We start from the raw sequence: 12,958 nt of genomic DNA, 5'->3' as shown, positions 1-12,958 counted from the left end.
GAGAGGGTTGGCTTATGAGGAGAGATTGAGTAGACTGGGGCTCTACTCATTGGAACTCAGAAGAATGAGGGGAGATTTTATAGAAACATATAAGATTATGAAGGGAATAGATAAGATAGAAGCAGGGAAGTTATTTCCACTGGCAGGTGAAACTAGAACTAGGGGGCATGGCCTCAAAATAAGAGGAAGCAGATTTAGGACTGAGTTGAGGAGGAACTTCTTCACACAAACGGTTGTGAATCTGTGGAATTCCCTGCCCAGTGAAGCAGTTGAGGCTACCTCATTGAATGTTTTTAAGACAATGATAGATAAATTTTTGAACAGTAAAGGAATTAAGGGTTATGGTGAGTAGGCGGGTAAGTGGAGCTGAGTCCATGAAAAGATCAGCCATGGTCTTATTGAATGGGGGAGCAGGCTCGAGTGGCCAGATGGCCTACTCCTGCTCCAAGTTCTTATGTTCTTATGTTCTTACAGTATTTATATAGCTGATTAATTTCAATTTCTAGTCAGTGGTGCTTGTGTTAAAGAGTGTGAGATCAGAAATCCCAATGTCTATTATGAAGTTAGACTAGATCCCCATTTGCTATTTTGACATTAATGTGAGGATATGATGTTTCACTCCAGATGCAATTCTACTGACAAACTAGGAAGCTTTTATCATAATAAACGTTATTTAACAACACAGTTTAACTATAACAAAATAATTAGGTTAACGCTTAACATTTGAACAATGCTTAAATGTGACAAGATAGAATTCTTAACTGCTAACCTATCACTATGAGTTCTCTTCTAGCAATATTCCTCTTACAGACTTAAAACCCCTCTTTAAAATCAGTTGACAAACACAGGCTTGTGTGCTTGTAATTTGTTTGCCAGTCCTAGAGTTCTCAGAGCACTTCTGGAGAGAAAGAGAGATTTGGTGCTACCAAATAAACCTGTTGGACTTTAACCTGGTGTTGTGAGACTTCTTACTGTGTTTACCCCAGCCGGCATCTCCATATCGAGAGAGAGAGAGAGAGACATGGTTTGCTGCTTTCCGAACCATGCAGAATCTGACTGTTTATAAACACTGTGGGGGTAACCTTACTGGCTTGTCACGAGCTGGTAAGATTGTGCAAGAGGCAAAAAATTGTGTTTGTGCCCGGGTTCTCGCCTCTTGTGATACTACCGGCCGTGTTAAATTGGCAAAATCAGCCTGGCGCAGGGCTGATTTAAGTATAAGTTCACCTTAACATGATTAGTGAGCCCAGGATGCAATTGTTTAGGCTCACTTGCCTTAATGGCCTTGCCTGAAGGAGAGGCAGCACATGGGTGCTGTGCACTCTGCAATTCGGGATCGCCGGGGTGGCGATCGACTACTGGGGGAGGGGGACTGAAGGGGCGGCTGTGATTTACAGGGGGGGGGGGTGAACAGGGGCGTCGATTGGATAGGGAGAGACGTGGGGGGTGGGGATCGGCTGGGGGTTGAACAGGGGTTGCGATCGGCTGGGGGGAAGAGTGAATGGGGTGGCGATTGGCCTGGGGGAGTGAATGGCGGCGGCAATTGGGGCTGGGGTGACTGCTATCGGGTGGCATTCAGTGATCAGGTAGTTTGAGTGAGAAAGGGTGAGGTAATGTAGTGGGGTAGTGACATCTCCCAATGCATTATGCTCTTTTGTACATAGTGCATTGGGAGATCAAGGCACATATGTAATAGCACTTTCTCACAATCTGCAGCTGGCTTCCCGGTGTCAATAGACTCTGTACACTCCACATGTGGCAAGAATCGCACTTTGCTTCATTTTTTTCCAACGTGTCATAAAATTTGATTTTGTTCTCTCGTTGAATAAACAGGTCTGAAACTCCCATTTTCACTTGCTTTTTCGGCACTTAGAATTTTGTTGGTAAGATTGCGCTCTGTCTCTCCTGCAAGCTTATCTTTGCCCATTAACACATGATTGTCTCTGTCAATCAACCTAATCAAAACCCAGCTCTGAAACCTCAAGGGAAACTCAAGTAAACACAAATGCATTAACTCTGTTTAGACAAACACACCATTAACTAAAATCAATCATTATCATGCATTCTGAGCATGGAGCTGCATCTTTTTCCAGACAAATTGGCACCTTGTAAAACAGAGCTGAATTGTAAACATACCCCTCACAAGAAACATGATACAGATACGTTTCTTAAAGGAACCGTATCATCACACATGTTATAGCGTAAAATAAGGATTCTCTTTTCATTCTCAGATCTCAAGTGAATTGAAATGATACTGAGCAATGAAAGCAAGATTAGAAGTTTCTCTCCTATTTTAAGGAAGCATGCATGAATTGAATACCAGTAAAACAAACTCTGCTGTAAACTAATAATTATTTTTCATGGACTTCTAGATTTCTGCTATGGAAATGAAGATCTCGCCTTCTCTATCAGTGAAGCTATTAAACTGTGTGTTACAGTAGTTGCATATGCACCGGAATCACTTAGAAGGTACTGGAATATTATTTAAGAATTAAACATGTAAAATAATAAGATTTCTTCCATAACTGTCCTGGTTATGTGCCTATGTTTTGTAATGCTGAATCTAACAGAGCAAAAAAAATACACGTAGCTGAGATTAAAAGAATGAGAGAATGTGAAATCTAAAATCATAGAAACCCTACAGTGCAGAAGGAGGCCATTCGGCCCATCGAGTCCGCACCGACCACAATCCCACCCAGGCCCTACCCCCCACATATTTACCCGCTAATCCCTCTAACCTACGCATCTCAGGGGCAATTTTAACCTGGCCAATCGACCTAACCCGCACATCTTTGGACTGTGGGAGGAAACCGGAGCACCCGGAGGAAACCCACGCAAACACGAGGAGAATGTGCAAACTCCACACAGACAGTGACCCGAGCCGGGAATCGAACCCGGCACCCTGGAGCTGTGAAGCAGCAGTGCTAACCACTGTGCTACCGTGCCGCCCCACGGTTATAACATATTTAGATAAGTTATATACTTGTCAAACTAGCAAAAGAGGAAAAAATAGCAAAATATGTGATGAATTGTGAATGTATTATAGCTCTCAGTAAACAGTAGCCCAAATTATGCTGAAAAATTGATGGCATCATAATGATGCATACCTTTATTAATACACAAATCAGTCAACAATCTTTGGTGAGGAAGAGATGGCCATGAATTGTGAATTGGCACAAGTTGCTGGCTAATTTGAGGTCAGCTATATGAAATGACATCTCACACTTAACCTTTGTTATTTTCTTGAAGTTGCAGATTAATTATTAAATTTGCCTCAGAAAACTAAATCTAATAATTAACCGTGCATGTACACTTTTAACAGTGTGCTAATTGTTAATGACTGCCAATCAGCCTCCCTTGCCCAGGAATGGAACATCCATAAGTGGGCTCTCATTTCTTGAGATTGTGAATTATTTGGGGAGATTTTTAAAATGCCATTTTTAAAAAATATATTTCTTTCCTATCTTTTTTTTTCTTTCTCACTCAATCCAATTTTTCTTTCACTCTCTTTAATTCTTATTCTGTACTAATATGGCATTGAATACATCCATTTTTATTCACCTTTGTTCTTTATTGTCTTTCATCGGTTTCGTAAACTTTGAATTTCATGGTTCAGAGATGCATTTGAATCTCGTGGTTAAGAAATGCATTGTTTGTCCTGAGGACCCGGAGGAAACCCACGCAGACACGAGGAGAATGTGCAAACTCCACACAGACAGTGACCCAAGCCGGGAATTGAACCCAGGTCCCTGGAGCTGTGAAGCAGCAATGCTAACCACTGTGCTATCGTGCCGCCCTATCTGCAAGTCCATTTAATTACCCGGGTTATCCTTCCTAGCCTTCTTAAATAACGGGACCACATTGGCTATCCTCCAATCCTCTGGGACCTCACCTGTGTCCAGTGACAAGACAAAGATTTGCGTCAGAGGCCCAGCGATTTCATCTCTCGTCTCCCTGAGCAGCCTGGGATAGATTCCATCAGGCCCTGGGGAAGTGCATATGTCTGACTAACTAGGAATACTGTGAGATACACTTTGCACAAAATTTGGGCCTGAATCTCAAATGATTCCTGTCATTCAATAGTACTAGATTGAATGATCTAATAGACTTCATCCTGGGAAACAAGGTATGCAGTAATATTATCAGTGACAAATTCTTGTTTACATCTGAAACACCATACTATTGCGTGTTGACAAAGATATTAAGTTCCGTATTAACTTAACAAATTTGTACTCATAGAATCATAGAATCCCTACAGTGCAGAAGGAGGCCATTTGGCCCATTGAGTCTGCACCGACCCCAATCCCACCCAGGCCCTATTCCCCTTACTCCACATATTTACCCTGCTAATCCCCCTGATACTAGGATCAACTTAGCATGGCCAATTAACCTAACCCGCACATCTTTGGAGTGTGGGAGGAAAGCGGAGCACCCAGAGGAAACCCACGCGGACACGGGGAGAATGTGCAAACGCCACACAGACAGTGACCCAAGCTGGGAATTGAACCTGGGACCCTGGCGCTGTGAGACAGCAGTGCTACCCACTGTGCCACCATGCCACCCTACATCTAAATCATCATAAATGTTAAATTATTAAATGCAAAGTGCTGAAGCATAGGTAATTCACAGAGGATTGAGGGAATGCTGATGAAAACATAGCTTTTCTGGACAGCCTGTGTTGTTCAAATGCATTACAAAAGACTTTCCAAGTATTTTCACAATGAGTGAAGCAGAACCTGAAGTAGTGTGCAATGGATACAAACATGGAGCCAATCACAGCAGTGGCCAATACCATTGTCTGGAACTTGTGTCAAGCGATGCCTGATTAATTCAAATGGTTGCAGAAGTAAGAGGCTGGGATGTATCACAGAGCATCCCTGCTCACTTTAATGCTCATCCAATTTGCCATTATTATTTCCAGCAAACAGAACCTGTTTCTGAGCAGGAAGCATGTAAGTGAAATGGTAATGACAATGTGAAATCATGTATCCCATTTCTTGTCATTACCATAAGACCATAAGACATAGGAGCGGAAGTAAGGCCATTCGGCCCATCGAGTCCACTCCACCATTCAATCATGGTTGATTTCAACTCCATTTACCCGCTCTCTCCCCATAGCCCTTAATTCCTCGAGAAATCAAGAATTTATCAATTTCTGTCTTGAAGACGCTCAACGTCTCGGCCTCCACAGCCTCTGTGGCAATGAATTCCACAGACCCACCACTCTCTGGCTGAAGAAATTTCTCCTCATCTCTGTTCTAAAGTGACTCCCTTTTATTCTAAGGCTGTGCCCCCGCGTCCTAGTCTCCCCTGTTAATGGAAACAACTTCCCTACGTCCATCCTATCTAAGCCGTTCATTATCTTGTAAGTTTCTATCAGATCTCCCCTCAACCTCCTAAACTCCAATGAATATAATCCCACGATCCTCAGACGTTCATCGTATGCCAGGCCTACCATTCCTGGGATCATCCGTGTGAATCTCCGCTGGACCCGCTCCAGTGCCAGTATGTCCTTCCTGAGGTGTGGGGCCCAAAATTGCTCACAGTACTCCAAATGGGGCCTAACCAGTGCTTTATAAAGCCTCAGAAGTACATCCCTGCTTTTGTATTCCAAGCCTCTCGAGATAAATGACAACATTACATTTGCTTTCTTAATTACGGACTCAACCTGCAAGTTTACCTTTAGAGAATCCTGGACTAGGGCTCCCAAGTCCCTTTGCACTTTAGCATTATGAATTTTGTCACCGTTTAGAAAATAGTCCATGCCTCTATTCTTTTTTCCAAAGTGTACGACCTCGCACTTGCCCACGTTGAATTTCATCAGCCACTTCTTGGACCACTCTCCTAAACTGTCTAAATCTTTCTGCAGCCTCCCCACCTCCTCAATACTACCTGCCCCTCCACCTATCTTTGTATCATCGGCAAACTTGGCCAGAATGCTCCCAGTCCCGTCATCTAGATCGTTAATATATAAAGAGAACAGCTGTGGCCCCAACACTGAACCCTGCGGGACACCACTTGTCACCTGAATTATTACCACCTGAATTATTCTGAATGTTAATCATTCCAGAATGGCTGGGTACTACCCTGTGTTTGTCTATTTGCTTTTTCTTTTTGGCTTTTTTGTCGCTTCTTTGGACACAGGTGAGGTCCCTGAGGATTGGAGGATAGCGAATGTGGTCCCGTTGTTTAAGAAGGGTAGCAGGGATAATCCAGGAAATTATAGGCCGGTGAGCTTGACGTCCGTGGTAGGGAAGTTGTTGGAGAGGATTCTTAGAGACAGGATGTATGTGCATTTAGAACAGAACAATCTCATTAGTGACAGACAGCATTGTTTTGTAAGAGGGAGGTCGTGCCTTACAAATTTGATGGAGTTTTTTGAGGAAGTGACAAAAACGGTTGACGAAGGAAGGGCCGTGGATGTCGTCTATATGGATTTCATTAAGGCATTTGACAAAGTCCCACATGGCAGGTTGGTTAAGAAGGTTAAGGCTCATGGGATACAAGGAGAAGTGGTTAGATGGGTGAAGAACTGGCTTGGCCATAGGAGACAGAGGGTAGCGGTCGAAGGGTCTTTTTCCGGCTGGAGGTCTGTGACCAGTGGTGTTCTGCAGGGCTCTGTACTGGGACCTCTGCTATTTGTGATATATATATAAATGATTTGGAAGAAGGTGTAACTGGTGTTATCAGCAAGTTTGCGTATGACACGAAGATGGCTGGACTTGCGGATAGCGATGAGCATTGTCGGGCAATACAGCAGGATATAGATAGGCTGGAAAATTGGGCGGAGAAGTGGCAGATGGAATTTAATCTGGATAAATGCGAAGTGATGCATTTTGGAAGAAATAATGTAGGGAGGAGTTATACAATAAATGGCAGAGCCATCAAGAGTATAGAAACACAGAGGGACCTAGGTGTGCAAGTCCACAAATCCTTGAAGGTGGCAACACAGGTGGAGAAGGTGGTGAAGAAGGCATATGGTATGCTTGTCTTTAAAGGACGGGGTATAGAGTATAAAAGCTGGAGTCTGATGATGCAGCTGTATAGAACGCTGGTTAGGCCACATTTGGAGTACTGCGTCCAATTCTGGTCGCCGCACTACCAGAAGGACGTGGAGGCATTAGAGAGAGCGCAGAGAAGGTTTACCAGGGTGTTGCCTGGTATGGAGGGTCTTAGCTATGAGGAGAGATTGGCTAAACTGGGGTTGTTCTCCCTGGAAAGACGGAGAATGAGGGGAGATCTAATAGAGGTGTACAAGATTATGAAGGGGATAGATAGGGTGAACGGTGGGAAGCCTTTTCCCAGATCAGAAGTGACGATCACGAGGGGTCACAGGCTCAAGGTGAGAGGGGCGAAGTATAACTCAGATATTAAAGGGATGTTTTTTACACAGAGAGTGGTGGGGGCCTGGAATGCGCTGCCAAGTAGGGTGGTGGAGGCAGACACGCTGACATCGTTTAAGACTTAACTGGATAGTCACATGAGCAGCCTGAGAATGGAGGGATACAAACGATTGGTCTAGTTGGACCAAGGAACGGCACAGGCTTGGAGGGCCGAAGGGCCTGTTTCTTGTGCTGTACTGTTATTTATTCTTTGTTCTTTTTCCACTTTGATGTAATGGTCGGAATTTTACTGCCCCACCTGTCACGGGAATCAGAGCGGGCAAGGGGAGGATCAAGGGAAGGTCCGTTGACCTTGGTCAGGATTTTACGGTTTTGGGACAAGCAAGGCTGTAAAATCCCGCCTGTGTCCCTGAAGGACCAGCTTGTTACCCATCTCCCTTTCAGGCAGGATACAATAGATTTTCAACTTGCCACCTGGGTGTATAAGGCGATTTTGCGGAGGCAGGCGGGACTCTCGGATGGTGGTCTGCCTCCCTGGGGCTGGAATCCAGGATGTCGCTGGGTGAGTCCCAGAAATCCTGAGGTGGGAGGGAGAGGAGCCGGAGGTAGCGGTACATATTGGTACCGCTGATGTGGGTAGGAAGGGGGAGGGGGTCATGAAAAGAGAGTATAGGGAATTAGGGGGACAGCTGAGAAGGAGAAAAGCAAAGGTAGTAATCTCAGGATTGCTGCCTGTGCCACGGGAAGGTGAGGGCAGGAATGGAGTGAGGTGGAGGATGAATGTGTGGCTGAGGGACTGGTGCAGGGGGCAGGGATTCAGGTTCCTGGACCATTGGGACCTCTTCAGGGGCAGGTGTGATCTGTACACAAAAAACGGGTGGCACTTGAATCGCAGGGGGACCAATATCCTGGCAGGAAGGTTGGCTAAGGCTACTGGGGAGAGTTTAAACTAGATAGGTTGGGGGGAGGGGATCAAAATGAGGTGACTGAGAGTGAGGAAGTTAGCTCGCAAACAGAGAAGGGTTATAGGCGGTGCAAGAGGGCGGATGGACAGGAAATAGAGAAGGGGAGAGCTCAGACCAAAGGATTGAGATGTGTTTACTTTAATGCCTGGAGTATAGTGAATAAAGGGGATGAGCTCAGAGCGTGGATCGATGCCTGGAAGTATGATGTGGTGGCCATTACGGAGACTTGGATGTCTCAGGGACAGGGCTGGATACTCCAGGTGCCGGGATTCAGATGTCTCAGGAAGAACAGGGAGGGAGGCAAGAGGGGGGGTGGAGTGGCACTGCTGATCAGGGATAGTGTCACAGCTGTAGAGAAGGTGTATGCTGTGGAGGGATTGTCCACCGAGTCTCTGTGGGTGGAAGTTCGGAGTGGGAAGGGGCCGGTCACTTTGCTGGGAGTTTTCTATAGGCCGCCCAATAGTAACAGGGAGGTGGAGGAGCAGATAGGGAAACAGATCCTGGAGAGATGCAGTAATAGCAGAGTTGTTGTGATGGGAGACTTTAATTTCCCAAACATAGATTGGAATATCCCTAGGGTAAGGGGATTGGATGGGGAAGAGTTTGTTAGGTGTGTTCAGGAGGGTTTCCTGACACAGCATATGGACAAGCCTACAAGAGGAGAGGCTGTACTTGATCTGATACTGACCAATGAACCTGGACAGGTGTCAGATCTCTCAGTGGGAGAGCATCTGGGGGATAGCGATCATAACTCTATCTCCTTTAGGCTTGCATTGGAAAAAGAGAGGATCAGGCAAGCTAGGAAAGTGTTTATATGGAGTAAGGGGAAACATGAAGACACTAGACAGCAAATTAGAGGAGTAAATTGGAAGGAGGTATTCTCGGGGAAATGTACTGAAGAGAGGTGGCAGTTTTTCAAGGAATGTCTGTCTAGAGTTCTACAGGACAACGTTCCGAGCAGACAGGGAGGTGTTGGTCGGTTAAAGGAACCGTGGTGCACGAAAGCTGTGCGGGACCTAGTCGAGAAGAAAAGGAAAGCGTACAAAAGACTCAGAGAGCTTGGCGAAGTTAGGGATTTAGAAGAGTATACGGCTTGTAGGAAGGGACTAAAGAAGGAAATTAGGAGAGCCAGAAGGGGTCACGAGAAGGCCCTGGCAGGTAGGATTAGGAGAACCCTAAGGCGTTCTATAAATATGTGAAGAGTAAAAGGATGTGACATGACGGAATAGGGCCTATAAAAGGTGAAGGGGGGAAAATCTGTACGGAACCAGTAGAAATGGCAGAGGTGCTCAATGAGTATTTTGCCTCGGTTTTCACAGAGTAGAAGGACCTGGGTGTATGTACTGCGGGCGTGCGGTGGACTGAAAGGATTGAGTATGTGGACTTTAACAAAGAGGTTGTGCTGGAATCTTTGAATGGCATCAAGATAGATAAGTCGCCGGGTCCGGATGGGATGTACCCCAGGTTACTGTGGGAGGCGAGGGAGGAGATTGCAGAGCCTCTGGCGATGATCTTTGCGTCGTCGATGGAGACGGGAGAGGTGCTGGAGGATTGGAGGATTGCGGATGTGGTCCTATTTTCAAGAAGGGGAATAGGGATAGCCCAGGTAATTACCGAACGGTGAGTCTAACCTCAGTGGTTGGTAACTGATGGAGAAGATCCTGAGGGACAGGATATATGAGCATTTAAAGAGGTTTAGTATGCTCAAGAATACTCAGCATGGCTTTGTCAAGGGCAGATCATGCCTTACGAGCCTGGTGGAGTTCTTCGGAAATGTGACTAAACAAATTGACGAAGGGAAGTCGGTAGATGTGGTTTATATAGCAAGGCGTTCGATAAGGTCCCCCATGCAAGGCTTCTCGAAAAAGTGAGAAGGCATGGGATCCAAGGGGCTGCTGCCCGGTGGATCCAGAACTGGCTTGCCCAAAGGAGGCAGAGAGTGGGTATAGATGGGTCTTTTCCTAAATGGAGGTCGGTCACCAGTGGTGTGTCCCAGGGATCTGTTCTGGGACGCTTGCTGTTTGTCATTTTCATAAATGACCTGGATGAGGAAGCGGAGGGATGGGTTGGTAAGTTTGCCGACGACACGGAGGTTGGTGGGGTTGTGGATAGTCTGGAGGGATGTCAGAAGTTACAGAGGGACATAGATAGGATGCAAGACTGGGCGGAGAAGTGGCAGATGGACTTCAACCCAGATAAATGCGTTGTGGTCCATTTTGGTAGGACAAATGGGATGAAGAAGTACAATATAAAGGGAAAGACTCTTAGTACTGTAGAGGATCAGAAGGACCTTGGGGTCCGGGTCCATAGGACTCTGAAATCGGCCCCGCAGGTGGAGGAGGTGGTTAAGAAGGCGTATGGTGTGCTGGCCTTTATCAATCGAGGGATTGAGTTTAGGAGTCCAGGGATAATGATGCAGCTATATAAGATCCTCGTCAGACCCCACTTGGAGTACTGTGCTCAGTGCTGGTCGCCTCACTATAGAACATAGAACAGTACAGCACAGAACAGGCCCTTCGGCCCACGATGTTGTGCCGACCTTCATCTGAAACCAAGATCAAGCTATCCCACTCCCTACCATCCTGGTGTGCTCCATGTGCCTATCCAATAACCGCTTAAATGTTCCTAAAGTGTCTGACTCCACTATCACTGCAGGCAGTCCATTCCACACCCCAACCACTCTCTGCGTGAAGAACCTACCTCTGATATCCTTCCTATATCTCCCACCACGAACCCTATAGTTATGCCCCCTTGTAATAGCTCCATCCACCCGAGGAAATAGTCTTTGAACGTTCACTCGATCTATCCCCTTCATCATTTTATAAACCTCTATTAAGTCTCCCCTTAATCTCCTCCGCTCCAGAGAGAACAGCCCCAGCTCCCTCAACCTTTCCTCATAAGACTGACACTCCAAACCAGGCAGCATCCTGGTAAATCTCCTCTGCACTCTCTCCAGCGCTTCCACATCCTTCTTATAGTGAGGTGACCAGAACTGCACGCAATATTCCAAATGCGGTCTCACCAAGGTCCTGTACAGTTGCAGCATAACCCCACGGCTCTTAAACTCCAACTCCCTGTTAATAAAAGCTAACACACTATATGCCTTCTTCACAGCTCTATCCACTTGAGTGGCAACCTTTAGAGATCTGTGGATATGGACCCCAAGATCTCTCTGTTCCTCCACACTCTTCAGAACCCTACCTTTGACCCTGTAATCCACATTTAAATTTGTCCTACCAAAATGAATCACCTCACATTTATCAGGGTTAAACTCCATTTGCCATTTTTCAGCCCAGCTTTGCATCCTATCTATGTCTCTTTGCAGCCTACAACACCCCTCCACCTCATCCACTACTCCACCAATCTTGGTGTCATCAGCAAATTTACTGATCCACCCTTCAGCCCCCTCCTCTAAGTCATTAATAAAAATCACAAAGAGCAGAGGACCAAGCACCGATCCCTGCGGCACTCCGCTAGCAACCTGCCTCCAGTCCGAAAATTTTCCATCCACCACCACCCTCTGTCTTCGATCAGATAGCCAGTTACCTATCCAATCGGCCAACTTTCCCTCTATCCCACACCTCCTTACTTTCATCATAAGCCGACCATGGGGGACCTTATCAAACGCCTTACTAAAATCCATGTATATGACATCAACCGCCCTACCTTCATCAACACACCTAGTTACCTCCTCAAAAAATTCTATCAAATTTGTGAGGCACGATTTGCCCTTCACAAATCCGTGCTGACTATCCCGGATTAATCCGCATCTTTCTAAATGGTCGTAAATCCCATCCCTAAGGACCTTTTCCATCAATTTACCAACCACCGAAGTCAGACTAACCGGTCTATAATTACCAGGGTCATTTCTATTCCCTTTCTTAAACAGAGGAACAACATTTGCCACTCTCCAGTCCTCCGGCACCATCCCCGTGGACAGCGAAGACCCAAAGATCAAAGCCAAAGGCTCTGCAATCTCATCCCTCGCCTCCCAAAGAATCCTAGGATACATTTCATCAGGCCCAGGGGACTTATCGACCTTCAGTTTATTCAAAACTGCCAATACATCCTCCCTCCGAACATCTATTTCCTCCAGCCTATTAACCTGTAACACCTTCTCTTCCTGAAAAACATGGCCCCTCTCCTTGGTGAACACTGAAGAAAAGTATTCATTCATCACCTCGCCTATCTCTACTGACTCCATACACAAGTTCCCACTACTGTCCTTGACCGGCCCTAACCTCACCCTGGTCATTCTTTTATTCCTCACATAAGAGTAAAAAGCCTTGGGGTTTTCCTTGATCCGACCCGCCAAGGACTTCTCATGTCCCCTCCTAGCTCTCCTCAGCCCCTTTTTCAGCTCATTCCTTGCTAACTATAGGAAGGATGTGGAAAAGATTGAAAGGGTGCAGAGGAGATTTACAAGGATGTTGCCTGGATTGAGTGGCATGCCTTATGAGGATAGGCTGAGGGAGCTCGGTCTTTTCTCCTTGGAGAGACGAAGGATGAGAGGAGACCTAATAGAGGTGTATAAGATGTTGAGAGGCATAGATCGGGTGGACTCTCAGAGGCTTTTTCCCAGGGTGGAAATGTCTGCTACGAGAGGACACAGGTTTAAGGTGCTGGGGGGTAGGTACAGGGGATATGTTA

The 12,958-nt window shown here is 46.1% G+C and overlaps 1 protein-coding gene across 1 annotated transcript in view; it reads left to right on the top strand.

Moving 5' to 3' along the window:
- Window positions 1-12,958, top strand: part of unc80 (unc-80 homolog (C. elegans)) — a 505,340-nt gene that overhangs the window by 371,629 nt on the left and 120,753 nt on the right. Inside the window, exon 48 of the mRNA XM_078227718.1 lies at window positions 2,373-2,469. Within this exon, the coding sequence (XP_078083844.1) occupies window positions 2,373-2,469 (97 nt within the window). The remainder of the gene's footprint in view (window positions 1-2,372; window positions 2,470-12,958) is intronic.

The sequence above is a fragment of the Mustelus asterias genome, chromosome 14, assembly GCF_964213995.1.
Source record: "Mustelus asterias chromosome 14, sMusAst1.hap1.1, whole genome shotgun sequence".
Lineage (NCBI taxonomy): Eukaryota > Metazoa > Chordata > Chondrichthyes > Carcharhiniformes > Triakidae > Mustelus > Mustelus asterias.
This window is presented reverse-complemented; position numbering and strand designations above follow the sequence as displayed.